We start from the raw sequence: 27,313 nt of genomic DNA, 5'->3' as shown, positions 1-27,313 counted from the left end.
GTTGGTAGGCATAAGAGCTGACTCAGCAGCATGTGACACACACATGTAAGTCTATGTAGAATATGCTGAAAAAGGAACTGGACAGCAGTTAGATCTCAGTTCTAGCCTTGGTTGTATTACATATTGGATATAAGGCCTTAGATTTATTATTTAGTCTCGGTTTCAATGTCCTCATTTACAAAGTGGACAAAACACACAGTAACAATAATCTTACTGGCCTCACTGAGTTATGTAAATCTCAAATTAAATGATGGCAAAAAGGTTTTATGATGAAACACATTCTGAAATAAGTATTACTATTTTTAATTTTCTATATGTACAACATATTAATAGTATTATATATAAAGCACAAAATAAGCCATTTTTCTCTTAAAATATTTTTATATGATTCCAACTTTGCAATGGTGAAGTTGTATATTCAAGCTGAGATATCATATCAAATAGTTCCAGACTATAGATATCCCTGGGGTTCTGGAAAGGGCAAATGCAACATCAGTCAGTGTATTTGGGTCCAACCTACCTCTCCTGGGGAGGAAAGTAACTCAGATGAACTCGCATTCAAATTACAACTACATGAAAAAATGAACCACCATAATTAGAATCAAGAGACGCAACAAATAAGAATCTTAGCACAAGAACTAGACATAATAAAACAATATAAAAGAGATCTTAAAATATGTGTTTGTTACTAAGCATGGGAAGCTGTGCTAGCCTCATTCTTTATCAGGAATGCAAATAAAATAGCTACCTGACCACTACAATGACAAAAACTACAGGGACTGACAATGCCAAGTGCTGGTGAAGTTGAAACCCTCAAACACTGCTGATAGCATTGTAAATGGCCCTGCCAGCGTGGGAAACTGGCAGTTCCTACTAACGCAATGTGTCTGCCTCTACCAGGACTCAATGGTTCCATTCCTGGGCATGCATCCAAGAGAAATGAGTGCTTATGTCCACAAAAACTTGTTCAGAATTGTTCATAGCAGCTTAATTCATTATAGTTTTTTTAAAAAGCACTGTCCAAATGCCCATCGATAAGAGCACGGGTAAATAAATGATGGTTCCTTCAGACAGTAAAATTCTATTGCTGGAATCTAGAACAACATGACCAAATCTAATAGACACTGTGTTGAGGGAATGAAGGTGAACACTAAAGAGTACCCATGGTATGATTCCATGCGTACGAAGCTCAGTCTCGAGCAAACAAATGGGTAGTGAAAACGTCATAATCAAGTTAGCTCTGGGAAGGAGCAGTCTGGTCTGGAAAGAACCAGAAGGGGGAAATAGAACAACTGTAATGGCATAATCAATAAAATATATTAAAAAAAGAAAGAACCAGAAGGAAATACTGTAGGGGAATAGATGTGTCTTCTATTTTGACCTGTGATTTGTGTGGTAATTATGTGATGGCATATGCAGGTTTTTTTAAAGGTGGGAAAAGCATGAATTAATTTAAAATCACTAAATAGAACTTCTAGAAAGTAAAGAAGTTACTAAAATTAAAATTGAAAATTCAACGGACAGATTAAACAGCAATTAAGCTCAGATGATGAGGGAATTCTTTCCATCGGAAACAATTTCTGTCAGAAGAGCTGACAGAAAATATGAAGAACTATCAGAAATAAAATCAGGAGGGTAGTATTGGAAGGTCTGAAATAGGGATCCCAGAGGGGAAAAACAGAATGAAGAGAAGTCAAAGAGCCAAGAACTATTCCTAAAAAGTTTCAGACTCAGTTGATTTCAAAATTATTGCATTTTCAAGGAGTAAGCTAATCCATATTCTGTTTCAAGTATTCCAATTTATGGAGAAAAAATATGCATCAATTCTTTTCACAAAGACTCATAATGCAGAGATAATGCAGAACAAATAATACAGACTGATCTCACTTATAAACACTTATGCAAAAATCCTAAATAAATATGTGCAAAAGCATTCTGGCATTATATGAAGATAATAATTCACCATGACCAAACGGAGTTCATCTCAGGAATGTAACAATAAATTCAGCATTTTTTGAAGATCTAGTGACTTCATTCATCACATCAAATTGGCTAAAGAAGAAGAAAAAAGATCACTTTGGTATAGGCTAAAAAGGCGTTTTATCTAATTCATCATTCATCATTGATTTTAAAAACATAGAAAAATAGAAAAGGCACACTTTCTTGAAACAGTAACTATATAAATTATATATTTGGGGAGCATTTTCTCAAAATCACTAAGAAGAAAAGCATGCTTGTTATTTACTATTCATCCAAAAGTACTAACAAATGCAGATTAAGAAGAAATTTAAGTAATAAATTAATTAAATACTAGTTAAAGAACTTGTGACAGTTACAACTGTTTTAGAAAACATTATGTTCTAAGAGTCATTGGCCTGTGGTAAAATCTTTACATACTCACCTCATTTAATCTATACAGCTCTGAGAGTTAGTCCTCATTTTACAGATCTGGATATGAGGCTCAGAGTCAAGTACACTGTTCAAAGCCACCAACCACGTGAATGTCAGAAATGATCACTGACTCCATCCACATCTTTTTGATGCTAAAGCTCCGCGAACTTGAACAACAGCTTGTATCTTCCATGCAACCTCATTTTTTTAAAAAAAAGGTAATTAGTGGGCACAAAATAGACAGGGGGAGGTTAGGAACAGTATAGGAAATGGAGAAGCCAAAGAACTTATATGTATGACCCATGGACATGAACAAAGGTTGGCGGGAATGCTGGAAGGAGGGGGTACAGGGCAGAGAGGGATAGAGGGGAGAAAAAAATGGGACAACTGCAATAGCATAATCAATAAAATCTACATAAAAAACAAAAAATAAAAAAATATTAACTCAAAATTGTGTAGGTTTACAGAGAGGAGATCATTTAATTACCTCATTTATTCTAACAATGAGGTAAATGGCATTTTAAATTATCAACAAATATTGCAATATTTAATTCCAGTATGAACTTTTTTACAAAAATGACCTTATGAAAGCTTTTCTGGCACAGTTAGTTTTTACCTAAAGGAAAATCCAGGTCATTTTGCAGCCAAAAAAAGAGAAAGCAAAGAAGTCCTGGAGAGTGATCCTGGGAGCCAATGAGTCCAAATATCACTTTAAAACTTCTAACCTCTGTAATCCCTTCTGCAGCTGGCATTTTTGAAAGGTGGCAATAAGGAGTCATCCTACAGAGAGTTCTGGAAAATGTCAAGTTTCTCTTTCCAAGCACTGCATGAGTCACTGATTTTTCATAACACAGTGACGTGAAAGCTTAGCAATAGATTAGGGTGTTCTTGGGAACTGTTCTTTCCCAGAGAGCTTCAGGAATGCCTGTGAAGAGTTCCTATAGCAAGACAGCCCCCAGGCTCATGAGAACTTGCCTTTCTTTGGCACAGGAACATCCAGGCACAATGTCAAGGCCTGGAAAAATGAGCAGGGACAGCATTCCTCTCTTCTCTTGGAAAAGACCCTATCAGCTTTATTTAGTACTAGCATTTTGTACCTTCCCAGCAGAAAATGTTTAGGACAGGTACTCTCCACTTGACCGAAGGAACCGTTTTTCTCTTGAAGACACAATTAGAGTAAAACAGACGTGTTGGTTTCCTGGGCCCTTATTTCTAGGACCAGTGTCTTGACTGGCTCCGGTGCAGCCCCAAGGTATTGGTTAAATTTCAGAGTTGAGGAGGTACCTGTATGGGTACTGGTCAGCACTCTGAAGGTTGGTCGGCTATCAGAAAGAATATTCACGTCTATAAGTTATATTATGTTTTCTTTTCTCAGTCTTAGATTGGGAAAGATATTTACATAATACAGGAGGATAAATCTGTATCTCCCTCCCTTCCCACCTCCACTCCAACTGCGGGATCTTTTTGACCATCACCAAGCCAAAATCAGCCCTAATGTGTGAATAAGAACCGACATCTTTTTTTTTATCCCCACCCGAGGATTGTTTATTGATTTGAGAGGGAAAGGAACAGAGAGAAAAAACAGACAGACAGGAACTATTGATGGCTTACCTCCTGTCGATGCCCCAACCAGGGATCTAACCTGCAGCCTAGGTACGTGCCCTGACTGGGGTTAGAACTGCAACGTTTTTGGTGCGTGCCATGTGGCTCCAACCAACTGAGCCACCGGGCCAGGGCGGACCTGACATTTTTTAAGTATTTAGCACAGACCAGTCTCTATCCTAAGCACTGTATGGATTGTGTCTTCGAATTCTCACAACAATCATATGAGCTTCTTATACCTGAGCAGGAGAGAGAAGCTCCAGGGAGAACTTTTAAACCTGCCTCATTTTATTAGAAGTATTTCTGCCTTCTTGTTAAAGATATTTTAATTTGAGGGCCACAGATTTTGTATTATTTTATTCTTGCTCAATAAAATTCTGGGGGGGTGGGGGCAGCTGGACCATAGATTACTAATCATTCCTTTGAGGTACTTTTTAGTGAGAAAAGCACAGGATTTGGGATCGGATGTTTTGAGTTGGTTGTAACTTTCCACCTATATGCTCTTTGATTTTAGGCAAGTCATCTAACTATACTGTAACTGACTCGTGTGTAAAATGAAGAAGATAACATAACATATAGCTGCCTCGAAGATTAGGTCGACGTTTTTCATAGCCAAGCTCTCGAACTTCATTCACTGGGTACATGTGAGTACACTTCCCACTTTCCTTATCTCTCTCCTGATTTTCCTCCCCTTCCCCTTCACCCGACATATTGCATTATGACTGTTCCTTGAACACACCAAGCTATTTCCTGCCTCAAAGCCTTGACGCTTGCTCATGGGCTGCCTGATGCACTCTTTCCTCAGTTTATCATCTGGCTAATCCTTTTCCAAAATGTCACCTTTCGAAAGAAGTCCTTTCTTAACTCCATGTAAGATTGCTGGTCTCTGGCCTCAGTTACTTTCAAGCCTTATCCTGACGTACTCTCTTTATAAATCTTGGCATCATTGATAATTATATGATATGTTAATTGTCTACTTGCTTGCTAATGGCTTCCTCCCCAAGAATGCACTGGAGCAGGGAGTTTGTTTTGTTCATCTAGAGGTGTATCGAAAGGTCGTGAGTGTTATAAAAGTCCCCTTCCTGACTTGCTGATTCACACCTGTGCACAGGCATAATATTAAATAATTGAGCACACAAGGTGGATGAAGGTCTTTTTCATGAATGGTTCTGATGGATATCACTAAAAAATGAGGTGACCTAATTTAAAGAAGAGTGAGACTTTTTTGTGTATAAATGGATATATACCTCAAAACGATGTGTTCTCTGAACTCATTGGAACAGATAAGTACAAAGAGTTATATTGTCATTCCCATTTCATGATAACTCCAAAAAAGTGAGTTTATAACATGCTGTTTTGATTACTAGTTTATGTAACAGTTTTATTAAGCTGATTCCAAAGCAATATGTTCCAATATGTGGTTTATATGAGGACACTAATAAAGCAGCATACCAAGCAGATAGACCAGACTTTATTTGGGCCACTACCATAAATCGTTTCCATTGTCATTTTGAAGACCATCCAAATGTCTTACGTCCATTATGGCTTAGGAAATCCAAGAATTCAAAATTAACAAGTCCAGTTAAGCTCAAGTTCATCATATGCAAAGACTTCACCCTTTATCTCAAGAATACTTTCATGGACTTTATTGATTTGTACTTGCTCTTCAGAGGAACAAACAGTTGGGTAAAGCATCAGCCTAATGCTTTTTTTCTCTTGTTTGAGAGCCCCTGACAAACTCGGTTTCTTAATGAGAACAGCAGAAACTTTTTCATCCAACAATAAAATGCTCGTGTGGTCTAAAAGAAACTTAACAGATATTTACTTATGAGTGGACAGATATTCTTGAATTGCTTTCCAGTTGTGTAAATTTCTCTGGTATGCAACATAAACAGATTCCACCCAGATTCCTAAATAGTGAAGAAAATCCTAAGATTTTAAAAATTATTTATAGCTCTTTTCTCAACTTATTACTGGTATCCCCTAGAAGTAGTACACAAATAAGTCTATATGCTGAAAAAAAAAAAACAACTAGGGGAAGTATAAAACAGTTAAGGAAATACATGTATTTCGGTGGATGACAGAAAAATAGTAATTATATAAGTAAACAAAAAAAATAAGCCTGAAGAGGTAAATGGGTTCTTAAAAGAGTAGTTGATTTCCTCTACAAATTTTTCAGAGGAAAATGTAAATGTTCACTATTCGGACCATAATATGAGAAAAGGAAGGGCCAAATGGGGAAAAACTAGAGATCAATCAATAAAAAATACTTTTCGAGCACCTACTATTTGTCCAGAAAGACATTTGAGGGTTACAGATGTTTCCAGTCAGCTCAAAATCAAGTTACAAAGAGAAACACAGCCCGCAAGTGCCAAATACTTTAAGTACTGCTGACCTGGAGTGGTTTAGGGGATTTGCTGAGGAAGCAAGGAGTGGATAGTTGGAAGGGAGGAAAGCAATGAGGTAGAGAGAAGGGAGAGGTAACGACAAAGGGGATCTTTGCAGATGGGGAAGGCCACAGGTCAGAGAGATCTCCAGACTTCGGATTACCTGTGTGAACTGTGAGTAATGGTTGCAATACCATAAAGGAAGGAGAGAGGAGAGTTAAAGCGAGAAAGAGAGAAATGCCAACTTTTGAGCACTATTCCTTCTTTCCTTCATTTGACAAGTATTTATTCATTAACTATTACTCTGAGCTAGGCACGAGTCCAGATACTGGGTGTACAGTGATAACAACGAAGTGTGTGTTCATGCAGCTCCCATCCAGGGCAGAAAAACTGGTTAAAGGAAAAATGCATACAGGGTTGGTCTAAAAAAATGTTAGGAAGGGAATGGAAAGAGGGAAAAAAGAAAGAAACCCGTAACATTTTTACAGTACACATTCATGCAGTTTTCTGTATGGCTATTTGCTTTTAGGTATTCTATTGTCAAAATTTACTCTTTAATGTCTTAAATTTTGGCCTTTATTATGTATATATTAGTGAACTTATTTTGAATTAATCAACCTAAATATTGACTAATAAAAAGTAAGGTATATCTTGTCACTTTAAAACAAGTCAAGATGGTTTAAAATGGCATGTTTTGAAGAATATATCTCATTAGACAGAAATATTGAGTCCTGAGTATGCATTACAGCAAGAGACCAGCCTTTTCTTAGGATTCAGGCATGAATTTATTTGTTGCGAATCTCACAATTCTCCTCAGCAGTTCACCCCTTCTCATTTCGGTTTTCCTACTATCTTGTCTCCCCATTACAATTGGCATACATTATTTTGGTTTCATGTGTACACCCCAGTGCTTAGATGTTATTTAACTTAATAAGTGATTATCCTGATAAATCTCACACCCCTCTGAAACCACACATAGTTATTAGAATATTATATGTTTTCTATGCAGCACTTTACATCCCTGTGACTGTTCTGTAACTGCCAATTTGTACTTTTTAATCCCTTCAAGTTTTTCACCCATGATGAGAATTTTTATACGTGTTTATTTGAGCCAAACTGATATCAATTGCCAAAAAGCAAGATCTCAAATGCTTTTGTGTCTTTTCCCTCTCCCTGTTATTGACTTTGTACAGCATTCCTTTTGTAGATATTTGTATATTGCCCACGGACCTTGCTTATTAGCCCTGGAAGCTCATTCCTTCTCTAATTAACACAGTAGTTTCCAGTGTCTCCTTCTGCCTGCCAGTTACATAATCTTGGAGGGCTCTATTAGCAACAGTAGCCTCTGCTTCCTGATCAGTCCTCCTGAAGCAGGCACGTGCTGTGTTTTCTCTGATCAAAATCTTCCTATGGCTTAGCACTACCTATTGCAGAACTGCCTAGGCTCCTTTATGGAGCATTTATGGTTGTCCGTGATTTTTTTAAGGTCTCAAAGTGCTTTCCAAACTTATTTTTCCATTAATGGACTCAAAAGGATTCTCTGAGCAACTCTGTAATTTGACCTGTGCTAGAGGTCTGTGATGTGAAAATAAGCAAGTCACAGCCCTGCTCCTCAGCAACCCTGTGTGTGTGGAGGTGAAGGGACAAGGTCATGGATAACCCATTATGTGTTGAGAGGGTTAGTGATAGGATGCACTCAGGGAGGAATGGACTCAGAAATCCTGCTGGCTTGCTGACCTTGCTTCATCAAAACGGGTGTAATTAGTTTGTTAATAAAACATGAATCACTCCTGTCAAGACTCCCTAACCTTTTTCCCTCTGTTTAGAAGGTCTTTTCTCTGCTTTTCTATGTACTGCAAATACATTGGGTGTTTCAAAGACTAAATCAGATGCCCAATAATCCACAGAGGTTTTCGTAGTCTCTTTAGTCTCAATCTCTCGTTTGAATTTTCATGGCATTTCTAATCACATTCTTGCTTGTATTAGAGTTCATTGCCAAAGTTTTTCTCTCTTTACTATAACTGTCTGCCTCTTCAGAACAGAAACTATGATATAAACCTGAAAAAAACTTACAAAGCAGGTGTTCAATGAATGTTACCTGGGCTAAAATAATAGGGCATACTTAGTACCAAACTCAGTTGTGAAATAGTACAATGAGGGGATTAACTGTACCAATTGATCCCCACACACTTGCAGTAAAACTACCACATAATTTACTGTAAAAGCTAACCACAGTAGAGAGGAGTTACCACTATCAGACTAGGTTCTCCAGGATTGAAGGGGTTAAACAGATTTACCCACAAGGGGGAAAATGTTCTTTTTCTGTCTTCATTAAAGACCAATTTTAGGTCCTGTGATAATTAAATGAACGAGTTTTTTTTTTAATGCCCATATGCTTTCTGCCCTGGGTCTTGGAAAATACATGAAATTTCCAAGAATTAAAGTTTCCATTAAGACAAGTGCCAAACCAGGAGTCTTGACCTGCGGAGGAAGCCATTTGTCTTTGCTGGTTGTTTCCCAAGAAGCTCTAGAAAGGTATTTACTGTGTAACCTTTCTCCTGCGCAATTGTTCCGTTTCATCATTCCAACCATCTAGACACCACGGAGAAGCTGAGGCATTGCAGACAGCAGCCAAGTACCGGTCACCGGTGGAGTTCCACATTTTTGACAGCGGTCCCTGTTTGAGGTAAAATTCCTCATTGGAAGTCACTTCACGTAGTTTTTTTTCTTTCTTTAACTTGGGGTGTGTGTGTGTGTGTGTGTGTGTGTGTGTGTGTGTGTACTTTCCTGTGAACTAGATGATTTGGCTGGGGATGAAATAGTTTGTTATGATGGTTTTCAGACCATCTTCCACCTGTATCACCCTTACTGGACGGAAATGTAATATAATTAAATGTGTAAGGACACAGCTTGAACGCCTCAGAAAGTATTTTTCTTATCTCTGTATCTAGTTTTATTCGATCTTAAGTAGTCCAGTTATTTATCAAGATTGCAGCGGTTTTTTTTTCTTTACGTCAGTGAACTTAGACTCATAAAATTCTCTCCCCTGGGCAGGGAGCCTTTTAAAGACGAGCGTGTCAAGCTGGCTGCAGGGGGTCACGGCTACTGGAAAAAGAGCTGGTTCTGCAGGTCCCGCCTACCCCCCCCCCCCCGTGGCCCCTCCCGCTGGCTGGCTCCCCAGCTCCCCCGGACTCGCCCCACCGCGTCCCCGGCCGCCCCACCTTTTCTCCGGACCCCACTCGGCGACCTCTGGGGCCTCGGGGGTCTGGCGTGCGTCAAAGCCCGCACTGGGAGGCTGATTTGTGGAGCATCGCCCCCAAGTTCCCCTCCCCTCAGCCCCTCCTCCGCCCACTTCGGAGGCCGAGGGAGTGCAGCTGAGCAGGGGGTGGGGAAGAACTACACCCATCCCCCTTCCACCAGCCCTTTCCGCGTTCTGATTCAGATTCAGTCGCACCTTTTATTATTTGACTCTTCTTCCTAGGACGCGCGGCTCCGGGATCGGTCCCTCCGGCACTCGCGACCCCGGCTCCCGCGCGCGGGGATGGGAGCGCGAGGGACCTGCCCACGGTCCGCAGGCGTTTGCCAGGAGGTGCCGCCGCTGCCCCGAGTCTGTAAGTTTCCACGCTCCTCCCGGGGAGCGAAGCGGGAGCCTGTCCGCGTCCCCGCAGACGATTTAACATACAAAGTACAGCAGGGGTTTGCAGTGCTGGCTGGAATTTTCGGGACACACTCTTTTAACTCTACCCCCAACCCGCAGGCTACTTTCCGGGTTTTCCCTGTGGCTTGTACGTTTGATGCCTTCGTTGCAAAGAAGTGTTCAATTTCTAATATGAGTTCCAGTGGGCAGTATTTTTAAATGTAACTCATGCTTCTTTCAAATTTAGAATACTTCTTAACAATGTTCACGTTACATAGCCCGTCTCTTATTATTTTGTCAAATTACACTAAATGCTATTTATACTGCGCCAGAGGCAACGGCCTTTTCCTTGCCTACTTCTAAAAATAATGAAGAATTTCCCCTGTTTACTTTTTTGCATTTCTCTAGCATGTAAGTACTTTGGTAGCTTGATCACAATATCCAGATGGCCTTAATTTTCGTTTTAGAAGCCGCCACGTGCGCCTATACTTGCACAGATCTGCGGGCGCGGTTAATCCGGGAGAATTACCGTCGAGCCTGCTGTTGACAGGAAGCCTCCCAGTTTGGCTTGACTAAGGCTATATCCAAATATGTTCAAAATGATAAGGAGAATTGAAACAGTTCTGGTTCGGAGCAAATGAATGTCTGAGATCCCAGAACTGAAGCACAAACTACGTTCGTGTTTAGATTAGTAAAACCCTACCTTTAGTTTTGCATGTCCCCTCGAATGTGTAGACAAAGCCCTAAATGCAAGGACCGAAGAGGTGAGGAAATGGGAGGGGGGAAGGGAGTTTTTAATCATCGTTTCCCTCGTGCAGGAGGACGAGTCTCCAGAGAAGGAGAGGCAGGTCCGAGACAGGTGGTAGGCTGGCTATGGTGACAGGACGATGTTGGCCAGAAAGAGCATCATCCCGGAGGAGTATGTGCTGGCGCGCATTGCGGCGGAGAACCTGCGCAAGCCGCGCATCCGAGACCACCTCTCCAAAGCCCGCTTCATCGCCAAGAGCGGGGCCTGCAATCTGGCGCACAAGAACATCCGTGAGCAAGGCCGGTTCCTTCAGGACATCTTCACTACCTTGGTGGACCTGAAGTGGCGCCACACGCTGGTCATCTTCACCATGTCGTTCCTCTGCAGCTGGCTACTCTTCGCCATCATGTGGTGGCTGGTGGCCTTTGCCCACGGGGACATCTATGCTTACATGGAGAAAAGTGGAGTGGAGAAAAGTGGTTTGGAGTCCACTGTGTGTGTCACTAATGTCAGGTAAGACCGTAGTGGGGTGAACAAGGGTGGGAAACAGTATAGAAAAAAATATTAAACTGCTCTCTTATCACTCCGTTTTGTTGAAAGGGAAATAAAGGGCTTGCTTTAGTACCGTCAGGCACAAAAAGGCAAAAAAGCTAATCTAATATTTAGAAAATCTTTTTTCAATGCAGCTTTATGGATGAGGCATCTCTGAAAATGTGAAGCGTCAATCCCTTGGGTTAGCCTTGGAAATATTCCAGTTATTAAAAAATGGTTGTGGCTTGAAGGATTCCATAGATGGCCTTACACGAAACAAAGACATACATACACACATTCAGTTTTCAGTATGAAAAAGCTGCTGTCCATAGTTCCAGTGTTCACAAGTAAATATCTTTGATCAGTAAAAAAATATTGTGCAAATACTAGTAGTATTTTTTTCATGACTTCTCTTACCCATGGCGTTTTCAGAAATAATGAGAAAAATGGGAAAACACTGGTGGAAAGGCATCCTAGATTTAAAATCCATTAAATGAAGGAAATAAATATAAGCCCCTCTTAATTAAATGGCTAATTGCTTGCATTGGATTTCAAAATTAAAAGTTATGCTAAGATTCAGAACTAGAAAAATTTAATTTTTAATGAAAACTAGTTCAAATTTTCCATGGAAGAGATTATGTAGAAGCCAAATCATGTGACTTCCTTCAAAAGTTTTACTAGACTATGAAGACCCTAGAAAAGAAGGCACTTTTTAGATTGCCTAGCTTTTGTTTCTTTCTCCTGTATTTCAAAGTACAGTGAACTTGATTTCAGTGACTCTTCTCTCATATTTCCACATGGCCTAACAACATTTAGTTGGAGTGATTTGTCTCTTAACTTTTTTGTTGGAAGATGGAAAGAGATCATTTATATCAATTTCAAAAATAAAGCAAAAATAGTAATAATGCTAGAAACTTTTCCAGGACATTTTGTAAATGATATTTCAAATTCACATAATGCATAAACCGAAGCAACTTGACCAAGCATGATTCTGCCAGGAAACTGCAGAGAATGAGACCTGTACCGATTTTATGAAACAAACACACTTCTGGGAGAAGCAGAAACTCAGACTGTAAACTTGCAGACACCCTAAGTGTCTGCAATGCCAGCAGGCCAAGGAGGGACTTGTGTATGTAGATAGCAAGCCACAGATTTCAACTTGAGTTTTGAGTAAAGAAAACCATGCATAATTGATCTATTGCCCTTATCGTCAAGTAGCTCCTTTCTTGTCTTAAACTTGTCCACAAACTTTAGTCTCCAAGAGAATAAAGGTGAAAAGTACAGTAAATCATCAGTACATCAGATGTAAAGGAAAATAATGAAAACACTGTGTTTAGCCATTATTTGTAGGTCAAATATCATGATCTATATTTCTCCTAAGGAAATTTTTTGGCACTTATATTGGTGACTCATTTTCATATTAAGATATACTTTTAATAAGTATTCAGTAGACACTCATACAAAGATAAAAGAAATAAAAATTATAAACCTTGAAAATAAATGACAGATTTTATTTATGACATAAATATATTGGCTTTTTCTATAAAAAAGAAGTCGTAAGTCAATTTATTAAAGACATATCACCAAAAGTGATACCTTTTCAATGATTTTTAAGAGATCTTTATAGAGTGCACTGGTTATTGAAAGCGTTACACTGCCAGCTATCATTTTTCACAAGATGCGTCCTGAAGCCTGGTTATTCCCCTAATGCATTCCTGCTGCTGGGAACGTTGAGTTTAGTAGGAGAAATGGTGTCAAAAATACAATGAGACACAGTTGATTCTAGCAGCATAATAATTTTAGCATTTTAAATTGCCCTTTTTATCTAAAAAAATTGACATCTTTAAGGTTAAGTCTTACAGGTTTTATTTTAATGTAATACTATTTGTACTTAAACCTACACATACAGTTTAATCATAACAAACCATACGTAAAAATTTTTTTTACTCAAAATATAGCAACAAAAATTTCTTTTTTTAAACTTTTTTTAAAAAATTTTTATTTAGTTATTTTTCAAGTACAGTTTTCTGTCTATTTCTCCCATCCCAGCCCTCCCAGCCCACCCCGCCCCGTGCTCCCCACCTCCCTCCCATTTCCACCCCCCTTAGTTCTTGTCCCTGTGTCCTTCATACTTGTTCCTCCAAATCCCTCCCGTTTTTCTCCCCTTAAATTCCCTTCCCTCTCCCCTCTGGTCACTGTCCCCCTGTTCTCTATGAAATAGGCCAGGTGTTGAAAGACAAATGCCATGTGATCTCACCTTTAACAGGAAGCTAAACAACAAAACAAACAAGCAAGCAGAATAAAAACAAAGACACTGAAATAGAGAACAAGAGGACTGAAATAAGCAACAAAAATGTCTATTCTCTCCCAAAGGGGGTTTAAAAGGATGACTAATAACATTTATAATTCTTTGCGCTTCCTTTCTTTCATAAGGCCATTGTCTCACCATATCATCATAATTGGAAACAACTTACTGTGATGCATACTCACCAGTATGTCCAAATAATATCTCACCATTCTCGTTTTAGAATGGCTCACTTTCCCTTTCATGTGGCATAACCCTAACGTGAGTCAGAAAATCAGTCAACATATTTCCTCTATTATTCATCTAACTTCCTCTGGAGGAGAACAAACAAGCAGCAAAACACTTTCACCTCTTGAGGTTGCATTAGCATGACAGGTGTCCATTAAAGGCTGGGTCTTGCAGCATATAATGTCTAGAATTAAATTATTTCATAAAATAAACAGTATGCATAATAAGGCCCATGAGTAGCCTCTCAAACTGTTACAACCATACATTTAAAGATAGCATTAGACTGCTCCCGAAGTGTGTGTATATTATTAGAAATCAACAGTGTCCTCGCCACTCTTCTGGGTCCATTCATATCCTTTGCCATGCCCTTGGATCATATGACATATTTTGTGTGTAGTTACAGCGAAAGGCAACTACTGTGGTTTTCTGTGAAAAAGACAATTTGCACTTTCCACTTAAAAGCTAATCAAAATAATCTGTGTGTGCTTGCTCTGTCCTCATGGTGTCCCACCAAAGTGCAATGTATACTCAGTATTTAAATGTTTAAACATTTTGCTTACTCTTTGTGTGTGGCAGTAGTAGATAGATCATATCTGAACAGGTGGTCTATGCATGGCTTATCTTCTATAAAGTTAGAGAAGTTTGAAACTGGAGTTGGGGGAAAACACAGGGCTAATATTGTTTCTATTAAGAAGCCATGGCCGTAAAGGATATGTGGCTAAGTGAATAAATTAATGACAAGAATAATCAAATCCAGTGATTCTCAACCAGGGGGATAAATCAGATTCATCTGAGAGCTTATCAAAAGTCTTACCTAGGTCCACCTTGACCCTACTAAATCAGTGTTTAATTCACAGAGCTATGGAAGAAATAATGCAATTTGCAAAAGCCTCCCAAGACAGTAAGACAATCCTGACACTTGCTGGCTTTGTCCCTTTGCCCCTCTCAGAGCACTAGGCCAGAATTGAGAGCATTCAAGTTCTTATTAATTATATGACCTTGATAGAGTCATTCAGTCATCTCTGCTTTGAATTCTTTCTTTAATAGCTTCAGCAGGATCTAGATCACTCACAGAACAAAATAAGACAATCAGTAAGAAAACATTTATTCTTTCCAAATGGCAAAACATTCTTTTTTATTAAAATACTAGTGTTTTGTACTATTTTTTTAGCATTGTGCTTTCTGTATGTGAGGAACACAATAAATGTTAGCTAATGAATATGAGTTGAAGGTTGTGAATAATAAGCACACTCATTATTTAGTACCTTTCACATGACTTAAGTCATTTAAACACAGAGATGCAATAGGGAATAAACATCTACCTGGTAGAAATGTTCACATACTATGTCTTTATAAAAGTAAATTGTTTCACAAAGTAAAATATGCTGCAAACATAAATATGTATATTTACTATTTTAAAGTTTTTGCACAAACAGGCCCATTATTACATGACCTAGAAAACGCTACTGGTGTTGTACCTTAGAAGTCTAGAGGGTAGATACATGCAGGAAAGAGAGAGAACACAAGGGCTTGTGTTTAGAATTGGGCCTTTGACCAGCTGGCTAGTCTTTGGAAAGGCATGCAATAGCCTTTGGCTAAAGAAAATGGCAAACTCAGTTTGGACGTTTCACCCTAGAAAAAAAATAATGCTTTTGATATCGAAAGAAAATTAGCTTGGCACGTTATTGCATCATTCGAAATTTGATCTGATGGTATTGCTTTCTGATATTATCCCCTACAGGTCTTTTACCTCTGCTTTTCTCTTCTCCATTGAGGTTCAAGTGACGATTGGATTTGGAGGGAGAATGATGACGGAGGAATGCCCTCTGGCCATCACAGTTCTGATTCTCCAGAACATCGTGGGTTTGATCATCAATGCCGTCATGCTGGGCTGCATTTTCATGAAAACAGCTCAGGCTCACAGAAGGGCAGAAACTTTGATTTTCAGTCGCCACGCTGTGATTGCAGTCCGGAACGGCAAGCTGTGCTTCATGTTCCGCGTGGGGGACTTGAGGAAGAGTATGATCATTAGCGCCTCGGTGCGCATCCAGGTGGTCAAGAAAACTACTACCCCTGAGGGGGAGGTGGTGCCTATTCACCAACTGGACATTCCTGTTGATAACCCGATTGAGAGTAACAACATTTTTCTAGTGGCCCCTTTGATCATCTGCCACGTGATTGACAAGCGCAGCCCCTTGTACGATATCTCAGCTACTGACCTCGCCAACCAAGACCTGGAGGTCATCGTGATTCTGGAAGGAGTGGTCGAAACCACTGGCATCACCACACAAGCGAGAACCTCCTACATTGCTGAGGAGATCCAATGGGGCCACCGCTTTGTGTCTATTGTAACGGAGGAGGAAGGAGTGTATTCTGTGGATTACTCCAAATTTGGCAACACTGTTAAAGTAGCAGCTCCCAGATGCAGTGCCCGGGAGCTGGATGAGAAGCCTTCCATCCTTATTCAGACCCTCCAGAAGAGTGAACTGTCCCATCAAAATTCTCTGAGGAAGCGCAATTCCATGAGAAGAAATAATTCCATGAGGAGGAGCAACTCCATCCGAAGGAACAACTCATCCCTCATTGTGCCAAAGGTGCAATTTATGACTCCAGAAGGAAGTCAAAACACATCAGAATCATGACAGCAAGACAGCCCCGAGAAAGTCTTTGTATCAACTGTTGATGCTTTACACAGGACATGATTAGACTGTACCAGAGCTGGAACACAGTCATTTGTCCTTCTACATCTTAATGCACTGTTACTCTTATCAAACAATAGCACCTTCCTTACAAATAAACCAGCACCGCACCGCGTGGAGGGGTCATGGCTCACACTTGTTTCATACATGCAATATTGGCAGTGATAAGTTTGTTGTGTATAGAAAATAGTAAGCTCTCCTTTCTCTCCATTTGAAACAGTTACATTAATAGTAATGGACCTTGAATACAAAAGACAGTGAAGGAATGATTCTGTTTGAAATGTTTAGTGGATGAAACTACGGATCAGTGTTTCCATTGTTCACTCTGGAAATACAAATAGAGTAGGAGGGGGGAAAAACAAAATTGTATTAACATGTTTTGTATATCAACTAGTACGTTGCCTTTTCCTTCTCCATGATATTATATCTGGTAAAAAGCACCAGGCAAGCACTGCTTAGCTCTCCCTGCTTCTGGGCAGATTCCGTTTTTTCGTTCTTTCACGGGGTCCTTCACCATGACCTCCAGAGTTTTCCTGCTGCCCCTCAGGGCAGCCTGCTGGCAGAACTGAGAGGCGAGCATAGGAGAAAAACTAGATCATTCCTGTCTCATTTTAGGGCTGGATTCCTGTCTCATTTTAGGACTGGATTCCCAACAAGAGTTATTGCCTTTATCTTCCCACTTCTCCTTAAGAGCCCCCACAGGGAACTACTGCATTAGTATTTTATTAAAATATTTCCTTTGTATTCACTGTGATTTTGTGATTCCTCTTTCACAAGATTATTCCTGGTTAAATCTCAAGAAAAAAAACCCAACATTTTTAGAGGCATTCGAAACAGATACCATACAGTGATAACATCTCTGAGATTCTCTCTTTCTGTGAAGGTTCCTCACTCAGATTTGTTGTTCCAAGAAAACTACACTTTTTGTTCAATTTTGATTTCATTTCAAGTTTTAAAAGGTTTCTAGGTTTTTCTGTCTGAGCCTGATGTATCATAGAAATCCTAACTTTTTTCTTTGATTCTCTCACCTTAAAACTTTATCTCCTTCCCAATAATATCTGAATTCAGGCCTGGAGTATATAGATTTGGTGTTATCTCAATTGTCAAAGTGAGGTTTTCCATCAAACCTGGATTTTATCATCCTTAGCTCCTGAGTCTTCAAGGGAGGGATAAGGTCACAGAGAAAAGTACTAGGCTTATAAACTATTGGTTTATTCTCATTTTTCACATGAGTAAACATCAGAAAGCTGAGCGGTAGCTTTTTATACAAATTTTTTATTTTGTATTTCCTTACTTCATTCATGAACATTGAAATAGGGGGGTAATCTTACATATTCAATCCTATCTTAAAGAAAAGACTTGCAATTCTAACCCAAGGGATGGCAATGATCAGGTTACTGAGTTCATCATTTCTGAAGACTTGTAACCGCTCCTTGAAACTTCATACTCATTAATCAAAAAGGTACTTGAAGCTTCACTCAGATACTTAATATGCACTTAAAACCTTCGGTGTCTAAAACCAAATGCTTTCTTTCCCAGTAACAAAGCTTTCTTCCTCTCACCAGCCTTTCTTCCAATTGTTTGGGTCAAAATCTGGGAGTCAAACGTGACACCTTCCTTTCATACCTCACATTAGCAAAAGCTGTTAGGACTGCATTCAAAATATATCCAGGCTATGACCTATTCTCTCAACCTCTGCCACTGCCATAGTCCAAGCTGGGTGCTCATCTCCCTGTATATATGGACGCAGCTGCCTCAATCATTAAGATATTGGAACACTTCTGTATAGGTTGCTAAAGAAAAATCTATCTTAATGAAACTTTGCCAACTGTCACCACAGAGGTGGATATCAGACCCCTGCAGTGGTGCAGATGCAGGTTCTCCACTTCCACGCAGGCGGAGAAGGCAGCTGCCACAGCAGCAATAAGCATGCCTCGTGCCTGCCTGCTGCTCAGTGGCGGCCCAGCATCTGAGAAGGTGTCACAGGATGCAGCACAGGCCGCATTGGGACACAGCTGGTGGGGCTGAGAGGCAGGATTTCTGAGTCCAGGTGGTACGGAACGCCTTGGCATCCAATGGCAAATCTGGTAGAGAATACGGGCAGTTCACCAGCCGACTTTCAGCTGCAAGCAAATGCTGGGTGCCAAGGAACTGATGACCATGCATTTAAGGGGCAAGTAAATGAGAAAGCTTGATGGGGTCCCCTGTGTCAAGACATTTCTCAGACAGGGACGTCATTTAGCTAGGGACAGTCACATCCAACAAAAGATCACATCAGCAGTTTCTAAAAGTCTACAAATGTTTTAGAATATTACTCTGATTTCAGAACCTATTTTTGCTAAAATATATTTAACTGGCTAAGCAGATTTAGAAACTATATAGTTTAGTTTTAGGAAATAAGTAAGATCTAAAATGTGTATGATTTTGACACATTCAACTATTACTTTTATTAAATATTTAGAGTCTCTTTTTCCACACCAGTCTTCATACAGAAGCAGCAATGTTTTTTATTCAATTTATTAGGGTGATATTGGTTAATATAATTATATAGGTTTCAAATGTACAATTCTATAATAATCACAAATCACATTACTCTGCTTAACATCTTTTGATGGCTTCCCATTTTTCTAAAAATGAGAACCAAAATCCTACCCAGGGCCCACAAGGCACTCGCCTCGGTCATTCCCACTCTATGCTATACTGGCCTTGCTGTTCTCTGAAACAGAGCCACACAAACTTTTATGTCATGGGTTTGCTTCTGCCTGGAGCACTTTCCTCGGAAAGACCCACCAGTCTCTCCTGTCATTATTTAGGTCTCCTGCTCATGTGCCATCTCATGAGAGGTGTAATCTAGTGGTTAAGAAAATAGGCTCTGCAGCCAGAATCACTCCGTTTAAATTTCAATTTCAACACCTAGCATCTGTGAGGTCTTAACAAAATTAATTAATGTCTTTGTGCCTCATTTTCTCCATACATAAAATCAAAATAATTATAGTCCCTACCTCATAAGTTGCTGTAAAAATTAAGTGAGTTAATGTGTATACAAGGGCTTAAAAGAGTTTCATTCATTTGCCCAGTACAAAGGCTTAAAGTGAAGGATGGGTTTAAATTAATTGGATTCTCAGTAAATGACTAATTCAATGCATTACATTTTGTTCTCTCTGAGACAAAATAACTACAATGTGAATCTGATCTCTTAAAAACTCTACAGCAGACACCTTATATCTGCCTACTCCCTGTTACTTTTCCTGATTCCTTAACACCTGCCATTTGCTTGTTGTCAAATAGTATAATATGTAAGAGACTACAATGTGTAAAGGCAAACATTTTACGCGCAGAGGATAATTTTGGTGTTGCATGTCCATCATCAGTCTATTCACCCAGCGATGTGTACTAAACATCCACCATGTCTGACATGTACCAACTGGCAGAAATAACTGTTTCTTCTCTTTAAGGAGAAGCAGACATTTATAGGCAATGCATGTGTTGATTCTGCTCCCAAGTAATCTGAAATGGAAAGTATCAGGAGAGAAAAACTGTGCCAGAATGGAAGGCACACTTGCATTTTGAAGTCAAAATCAAGACCTAACCCTACAGGAACAGGCAGACTGTGAGAGCCAGAGGCATTGCACATACAGCTTTCCAGAGAGCTGGGTGAGAGAACAGAACACTGTTCATCCTCAGAACTTTCATCTTTTCCCCTGATTTACCTTCTCCTAATGCCACAGATTTATTCTATAATTTCTTATCATTTGCCACATGGCTCAGAGTTTCTCTGAGTAAAAATCCTGTTGCCCTGCTCCTAGATATTTTTAAATACATCTGGACAAGTGTCTGACACATCAGTGCCTTAGGGCCGGTGACAAAGAAACCACCTCAGTTCCCAAAGACAGTCTACCTCCCAGAGAAGTTGCTAGACACTTAGCGAACACAGGGCAGCATTTCTCCCCTTCATTGGCTGGAATAATTTGTTGTTGTTATTTAAAGATTTGGCATTCATAGAGGAAGGAGTTTCCTCTTTGGTAGTAAATCAATTATAGATAAAGCAGAAAGAATGAAAGATGTGTACATCTCTTGGGGTTCCCACCCCCAACTTTCCTCATTTTTCGCATGTTGAAGGTAGAGGCAGAACTGAAATCAGTGTCTCCAAGGACCAGCACATTAAAATAACCATAACAAATCCTACAGACTGTTTAAGAGGAAACCCAAGGGCCATGCTCTTCCCATGATCTTTATGCACAGTTCTCATCAATGGTGATGGGAATTTCCTCACAGATTGAGGAAGGAAGTGACTCTAATTACAAGCCTTTGATAATTTACTGCACAGATTCAAGTTTAAGTTCATGAAAATCTTAATCAGTCTTTAACTTCAGATCAAAATATCACATTGGAGGTCAATATCACTTTAGATTATTTATGTTTTCATTAGTACTCTGTTGCAATTGTTGTCACAGTTCTCTGGAAGATTTTTTTGTCTGTACTATACCCCTTCACTAAGTCTAATATCCTCTGGGGTAATCTAAATGGAACAATTACTTTTCACAGTGTTTGTCTAAATCACTTGAGAAAACATAAAAATATTAAGGCTGGATTTTTGTGTATTATTGGATTACTTTAGTTTGTATTTAATAAAAACTTACAGGATAAAATAGTTACATGTAAAATCAAGTTCATATATACTTTTCGCAAAAACTGTACACATTAACAGGTTTTTTTCAGAAGGCTAAATTATTTGCCATTGACTATTGGAAAAAGTCTACACTCTTTAAGCATGACAATCAAGATTTTTTGTAGCTTGACTTCAACACAACTTTTAAGCTTTTGTGATTATTCAAAACAAAATTATTCCATCCTGACTTTAATTTTCAAATCACCACTAAAGTCAGTTGTAAAGTCAGTTGAACTTTTTCTATATTACCCTTTTATCAAAGAATATTTATTAGTGAATATTTACCAGAGAATATTCATCACCCATCTCAATAATGATCAACTCATGACCAATTGTTTTTCCTGTTACTTCCTTTTTTTCATTCTCTGGTTGTCTTTGTACTTTCATCTACAAAGATTTTACTACAATCTAAAAAATATGGAATTAAAAAAAATTATCACAGTGAACACAACCACCACCTCTTAATGTCATCAGTATGTCCTGAAAATTATTTTTGTCACAGCAAGGGCAATACTTATCCTTGGTGATAATTAGAAATACTGATAGTAAAGTTGATATGTATTTGATAAAACTGTAGGGTAATGACTAGGAGATTAGAAAACAATTATGGTGTAGAAAGTACAGGCCACTGAGAGACTATAAGGGCTAAAAACAGGTCAATGAACTCAGATAAAGTCAGGAATGCAAAAACATAAATAAAATAAAACAAATACAGAGAGCAGAAAATGTCAAAAGTAAAATGAAATATATCAAGGTAAGAGAGGCCCTTCTGAAAATAGACACTAATGGCCTCTAACTAACACTTGAATATAGTTTTGGTATTTTGGGAACTTTTAATAAGGCAGTCAAATGCCATTTTCACTTTTATTTTTAAAATTTAAGTCAAGATTACATTATTGTTTATTTAGACCTATTAGATGTCCATATCCATGGAACCATTTATTTTACTCTAAAAACAGAGAAGAAAAAATATTTTCTATTTAAAATCTTTAATTTTAATTAAAAATTCTTTGTTTATTACTTAAAATGATGTGATTTACATTATCTGTCTTTTGCAACTATTAATTGGTGCAGTAAACATTATAAATATAATTCTATACCAATAATTAGCTCCAGAGACAAAGACATCCTCAAACATTTAGCATTATTGCTTGTGGTATTTCTTGCTTTTTAGTTCAATATATCAAGTATGTATATACCTAAAATTATTTTGGCATAGTAATTAGATTAAAAGATAAACATAAAAAAACTTATTGTTAAAGAAAATTGTAGTCTAATGAAGAAATGATGGAAAATTTAAAATAAAAAGTCCAAACCTGGCAAGGGCCAAAGAGATATGCAAACAAAAGACTATGGAAAAATTTGAGAGTGTGAACAGCATTCAGATAATAGGACTGATGAATAGGAAGACTTCAGGATGGGTCTTGAAGGATGAGCAACTCATAGATAACTCAACAGGAGGAGCTGGCAAGGAGGATAACCAATGAAAAAATGACATTGATTCATTAATTCATTCAACACGTATTTATGACAGACACTTTTTTAAATGTTGAGAACACAGCTGTGAATAAGAGAAACAAAGTTTCTGGCATTTATAATGTTGTGAAGGAGAGCAAATAACAAAAATGTAACCAAAAAATTAATAAATAAACCACAAGATAACTTCAGCTAAAGATTTAAAGTGATGAAGGAAATAAGTGGATTTTTGTGATTGATTGGGTGGGTCGTGGACAATCCTTTAGGTGGGATAATGGAGGAATAGCTCTCTGAAAAGTGCAATTTCAACTGAGGCCTTGAGGATAAGAAGCTGAATGGCAACGAGAAGTGCAACAGCCTGGTTCAAAGCAATGGGACAAAGGCCACGTGCCTGAGGGAAAGAGTTGAGGGACATCACAAAATGCCTCCACTTTTATTTGAGAAGAAATGGGAGACATTTAAAGGACTTAAGCAGGGCAGGGGTCCTCACCATCTAATTTATATAGAAGAAGAAGAGGTAAGATGAAGTCTTAGGGAAAGAAATAAATAGGAAGAAGAAAAATTAATTGTGAAAGTATATTAGGGTCATATAATAGAAGGCTTTGAGTATTGGGATGGGGAGTATGAATTTAATTTAGAAGGAAAAAGAAAGCCTTTGAGTTTTTTGAAGCCAAAGACATGATCCTAATTTTGCTTTATGAAAACTATTTCATTAACAATTTATTGGGTGTTTCAGACAAAGGAGAGGCACGAAGATAATAATGGAGATCATTGTAGTAGCCTAGTCAACAGGTAAAGACATCTTAGATAGGGGTTAGAGTAAGAAGAGTCCAGAGAAACAGGTGCATATTATGGGAGAGAAAAAATCTATGAAATTAGGAGAGTTATTTATTGAGCAGAAGGTAAGGGACACCAAGGGATCAAAGAAGAGTAACTATGATTTATGTTCTTTTTTCATCATTCAAGAGATTCAGGATGAGCAGATGTGTGTGTGTGCATGTTTCTATGTGTGTTTATGTATCTGGGAGGCATCGACACAGACAACTCACCTGAGGCCATAGAAATGGATAGTCCTGCCAGGAGACAGAAGAGAGAATGTTAAATAGAACCATAAAGAAAATTTGTTAAACTTTAGAAAGACAGGAAAGGAAGAGATCTGTAAAGAAAATAGGGCCACTTCTGGCCAAGATGAAGGCAAGACGTAGGCAGACACCCTGTGTCTCCTTGCACAACCAAAAGAAGGACAACAACAATTTAAAAACAAAAGAACAACTAGAACTGACAGAAATTAAACTGTATGGAAGTCCAACAACCAAAAAGTTAAAAGAAGACACATTCCTCCAGACCGATAGGAGGGGTGGAGTCGGCAACTGGGGCAGAGAGGGCTCATAGCAAAGCAGTGGCTGGCGGACCCAAGGAGGCTGCAGATTGTCGGGGGGTGGGGGATGGCACGCAAGGTGGCTGGCAGACTGGATGGTCCCACATTTGATAAACCAGGGGAACTGGGGAGCGAGACAGACCGCACAACCCAGGGCCCCAGCACTGGGAAATAAAGCCTCAAACCACTCATTGAAAACACCTGTGGGGGTTGAGCTGCAGGGAGAGACTCCCAGCCTCACAGGAGAGTTCACTGGAGAGACCCACAGGGTCCTAGAATGCACACAAACCCACCTACATGGGAATCAGCACCAGAAGAACCCAAATTGATTGTGGGAAGCTGGGGAAGTGACTGAAATATGGCTGAGAGTGGAGCAAGTGCCGTTGTTCCCTTTTGGACCCCTCCCCCATACAGAGCACCACAACACAGCTACAAGGGTTGCCCTGCCCTGGTGAACAAATAAGGCTCTGCTCCTCACTACATAACAGGTACATCAAGACCAAAAAAATGGACTAAATAAAAGAACAGATCAAAGTTTCAGAAAAAATACAACTAAGTGACAAAGAGATAGCCAATTTATCAGATGCACAGTTCGAAACACTGGTAATCAGGATGCTCACAGAATTGGTTAGATTTGGTAGCAAATTAATGAAAAATGAAGGCTACACTAAGTGAAATAAAGAAAAATGTATAGGGAACCAAAAAATGATGGGAAGGAAACTGGGACTCAAATCAATGGTGTGAACCAGAAGAAAGAAAGAAACAACCAGCCAGAAAAGAATGAAGAAACAAGAATTCAAAAAAAAAATGAGGAGAGGCTTAGGAACCTCCAGAACATCTTTAAACATTCCAACATCCAAATTATAGGGGTGCCAGAGGAAGAGCAACAAGTGGGAAAGTTATTTGAACAAATAATGAAGGAGAACTTCCACAATCTAGCAAAGGAAATAGACTTCCAGAAAGTCCAGGAAGATCAGAAGTTGGACCAAGGAGGAACACACCAAGGCACATCATAATTATATTACCCAAGATAAAAATTAAGTAGAGAATCCTAGAATCAGCAAGAGAAAAGGAGACAGTTACCTACAAAGGAATTCCCACAAGACTGTCAGCTGATTTGTCAAAAGAGACCTTGCAAGCAAGAAGGGGCTGGAAAGAAGTATTCCAAGTCATGAAAGCCAAGGACCTACATCCAAGATTGCGCTATCCAGCAAAGCTGTCATTTAGAATGGAAGAGCAGCTAAAGTGCTTCTCAGAGAAGGTCAAGTTAAAGAAGTTCATCCTCACAAAACCTTTATTATATGAAATGTTAAAGGGACTTATCTAAGAAAAAGATAAAAAATATGAACAGTGAAAGGACAGCAAACTCACAATTATTAGCAACCACACCTAAAACAAAAACAGCAACAAACTAAGCAAGCAACTAGAACAGGAACAGAACCGCAGAAAAGGAGATCACATGGAGTGTTAGCAACAGGGGAGTGGGAGAAGGAGAGAGGGGGAAAAGGTACAGAGAATAAATAGCGTAAATGGTAGGTAGAAAATAGGAGGAGGGCAACAATAGTATGGGAAATATAGAAGCCAAAAAACTTATATGCATGACCCATGGCCATGAACTAAAGGGGGGAATGTGGGTAGGAGGGGGTGTGCAGAGTGAAGAGGAGTGAAGGGGGAAAATGGGACAACTGTAATAGCATAATCAATAAATATATTTAAAAAAAAGAAGATAGGGAAGCATGCGAGAAACAAGAGAAAAAGCTGGGAAATGTATTACAGAAGCCCTCAAATAGAGAAAAAACCCCCAAAGGATAGGAATGATCAATAGTATTGAAGTGAGGAAAGTTAGAAAAAATAAATCTCTTTTGAGTCATTATAGTCATTTTCAAGTTATATTTTAAGATGATTCAATATCCTGGTTTGACTTGGGTATGGATGACTCAAAGTCCTTCTAGGCAGGTTTCGTCAGAAGCTACACACAGATATTGACAAACTGCTGTGAAATATTTGGAAATTTCAGTGGTGAATCAATCGGGTGAATCAGTTAGTTGGCAAAGATAGTTCATGGTGCGTTTCAGGTGTTAAAGCATTGTCTCATAGTTGAGAGGCTAAAACCCCTTTCCCAAGGCTTCAACCAGTTTCCATAGCCTCAAAAGAGTCTGAACATGGTGAAGGTGTGTACATGAAACAGATTAATCTTTCTCCAAATGCTGTCCTATGTGTACTATGTCAAATTCTATTTTAAATGGGTAGAAAATATCTTTAAGATTTCTTGGGCAACTTTCAACAACTTTTCTACTTAAAAACTTCGATCACGTATCAAAAGATAAACTTCTCCTCTTCTATCACTGGAAAGTCTTATGTCCTAGTGGATTCGAAATGAATGGATGGATAAAACCTGCTGTTTTTATCCTCCTCACCCGCCCTCACTGTGGAGGGATGGCCTGTCACTGGGACACCTTATTCCTCTTCTTTTCTGACATCACTGGTATTGGGGAGACAAGAAGGGATAAGAGAAATGGCATAAAAATGTTATGTACAATTTTGATATCCTTATATTTAAATGCCTGCTAGCAGGGCAGGCATAGGAGAGCCAAAGTTTCTTAGAAATGCTGAGTAACTTCTTCTCTTCCAGAGAACAAAGAATCATAGATTCTTGAATGTTGAGATCCAAAGGAAACGCTGAGGTTATGTGAGACAACTCCCTTCATTTTGCAGATAAGCATCCTAAAGGTCATGCTGTTCAGGAGAAGATCACACTAGCTGGGTTTCCAGTAGGCTGCCTTTTGCATTGCACTACATAGTTGTTCTGGGGAAAAGGCAGGAAGATTAAAATCACACCATATTTATCACAAATACATATATTACACTGTTTAAATCATGCCATATATATCACTTGATTGTAGCTGTGAATTGCTACATATTTTTTAACTTGCTGGAAAAGCTGTGCTGATTTTGCATGTGATAGACGAATGGTGATGCTTTGTTTATGAGCATGGAAATGAGACCACTTCTACAACGCTTACAGAAAGTACTTGCTTCTCCTGCTACAGTGTTCAGTGACCCCTGTTGGGGCTGAGAGGACAATGGAGTCTTCCAGATCTGGGAAAAGAGGTTTTTCTATGGTATCTGCCAAGAGAGACTCCATTTTAGTTAATAAGAAGTTTGCATTAATACAACATTTGGATGAGGTTCAAAGTCAGTTGCAGTAAATCTCGATAACTACTGCTCATTTCAAGAGAAAGCCAGGCAGTTTGTTGACTTT

General features: G+C 39.0%; 1 protein-coding gene and 1 long non-coding RNA gene across 3 annotated transcripts; both read left to right on the top strand.

Moving 5' to 3' along the window:
• The first annotated feature begins 3,324 nt into the window (after nt 1-3,324).
• On the top strand, nt 3,325-4,701 carry LOC128626897 (uncharacterized). The gene is made up of 3 exons (XR_008391006.1): nt 3,325-3,643; nt 3,767-4,044; nt 4,508-4,701. It is a non-coding gene; the product is annotated as an uncharacterized LOC128626897 (long non-coding RNA).
• Nucleotides 4,702-8,951: 4,250 nt separating this feature from the next.
• On the top strand, nt 8,952-17,276 carry KCNJ8 (potassium inwardly rectifying channel subfamily J member 8). Of its 2 annotated transcripts, XM_037136617.2 has the most exons (5): nt 8,952-9,066; nt 9,435-9,509; nt 9,862-9,991; nt 10,836-11,278; nt 15,571-17,276. In XM_037136617.2, the coding sequence occupies exons 4-5, from the start codon at nt 10,905-10,907 to the stop codon at nt 16,469-16,471; spliced, it is 1,275 nt and encodes a 424-aa protein (XP_036992512.1). In that variant the 5' UTR covers nt 8,952-9,066; nt 9,435-9,509; nt 9,862-9,991; nt 10,836-10,904; the 3' UTR covers nt 16,472-17,276. The 2 variants fall into 2 exon arrangements, with proteins under 2 accessions (XP_036992512.1, XP_036992513.1); XM_037136618.2 differs by lacking the exon at nt 9,435-9,509.
• Nucleotides 17,277-27,313: the final 10,037 nt, after the last annotated feature.

The sequence above is a fragment of the Artibeus jamaicensis genome, unplaced genomic scaffold, assembly GCF_021234435.1.
Source record: "Artibeus jamaicensis isolate MK-2021 breed Jamaican fruit bat unplaced genomic scaffold, CSHL_Jam_final contig_233, whole genome shotgun sequence".
Taxonomy (NCBI): Eukaryota; Metazoa; Chordata; class Mammalia; order Chiroptera; family Phyllostomidae; genus Artibeus; species Artibeus jamaicensis.
This window is presented reverse-complemented; position numbering and strand designations above follow the sequence as displayed.

Bases quoted from the DNA above. Each gene is read 5' to 3' on its own strand.
- KCNJ8 (XM_037136618.2), top strand. From the start codon at position 10,905: ATGTTGGCCAGAAAGAGCATCATCCCGGAGGAGTATGTGCTGGCGCGC. The intron at 11,279-15,570 runs GTAAGACCGTAG...TATCCCCTACAG, and splicing joins GTGTGTGTCACTAATGTCAG to GTCTTTTACCTCTGCTTTTC.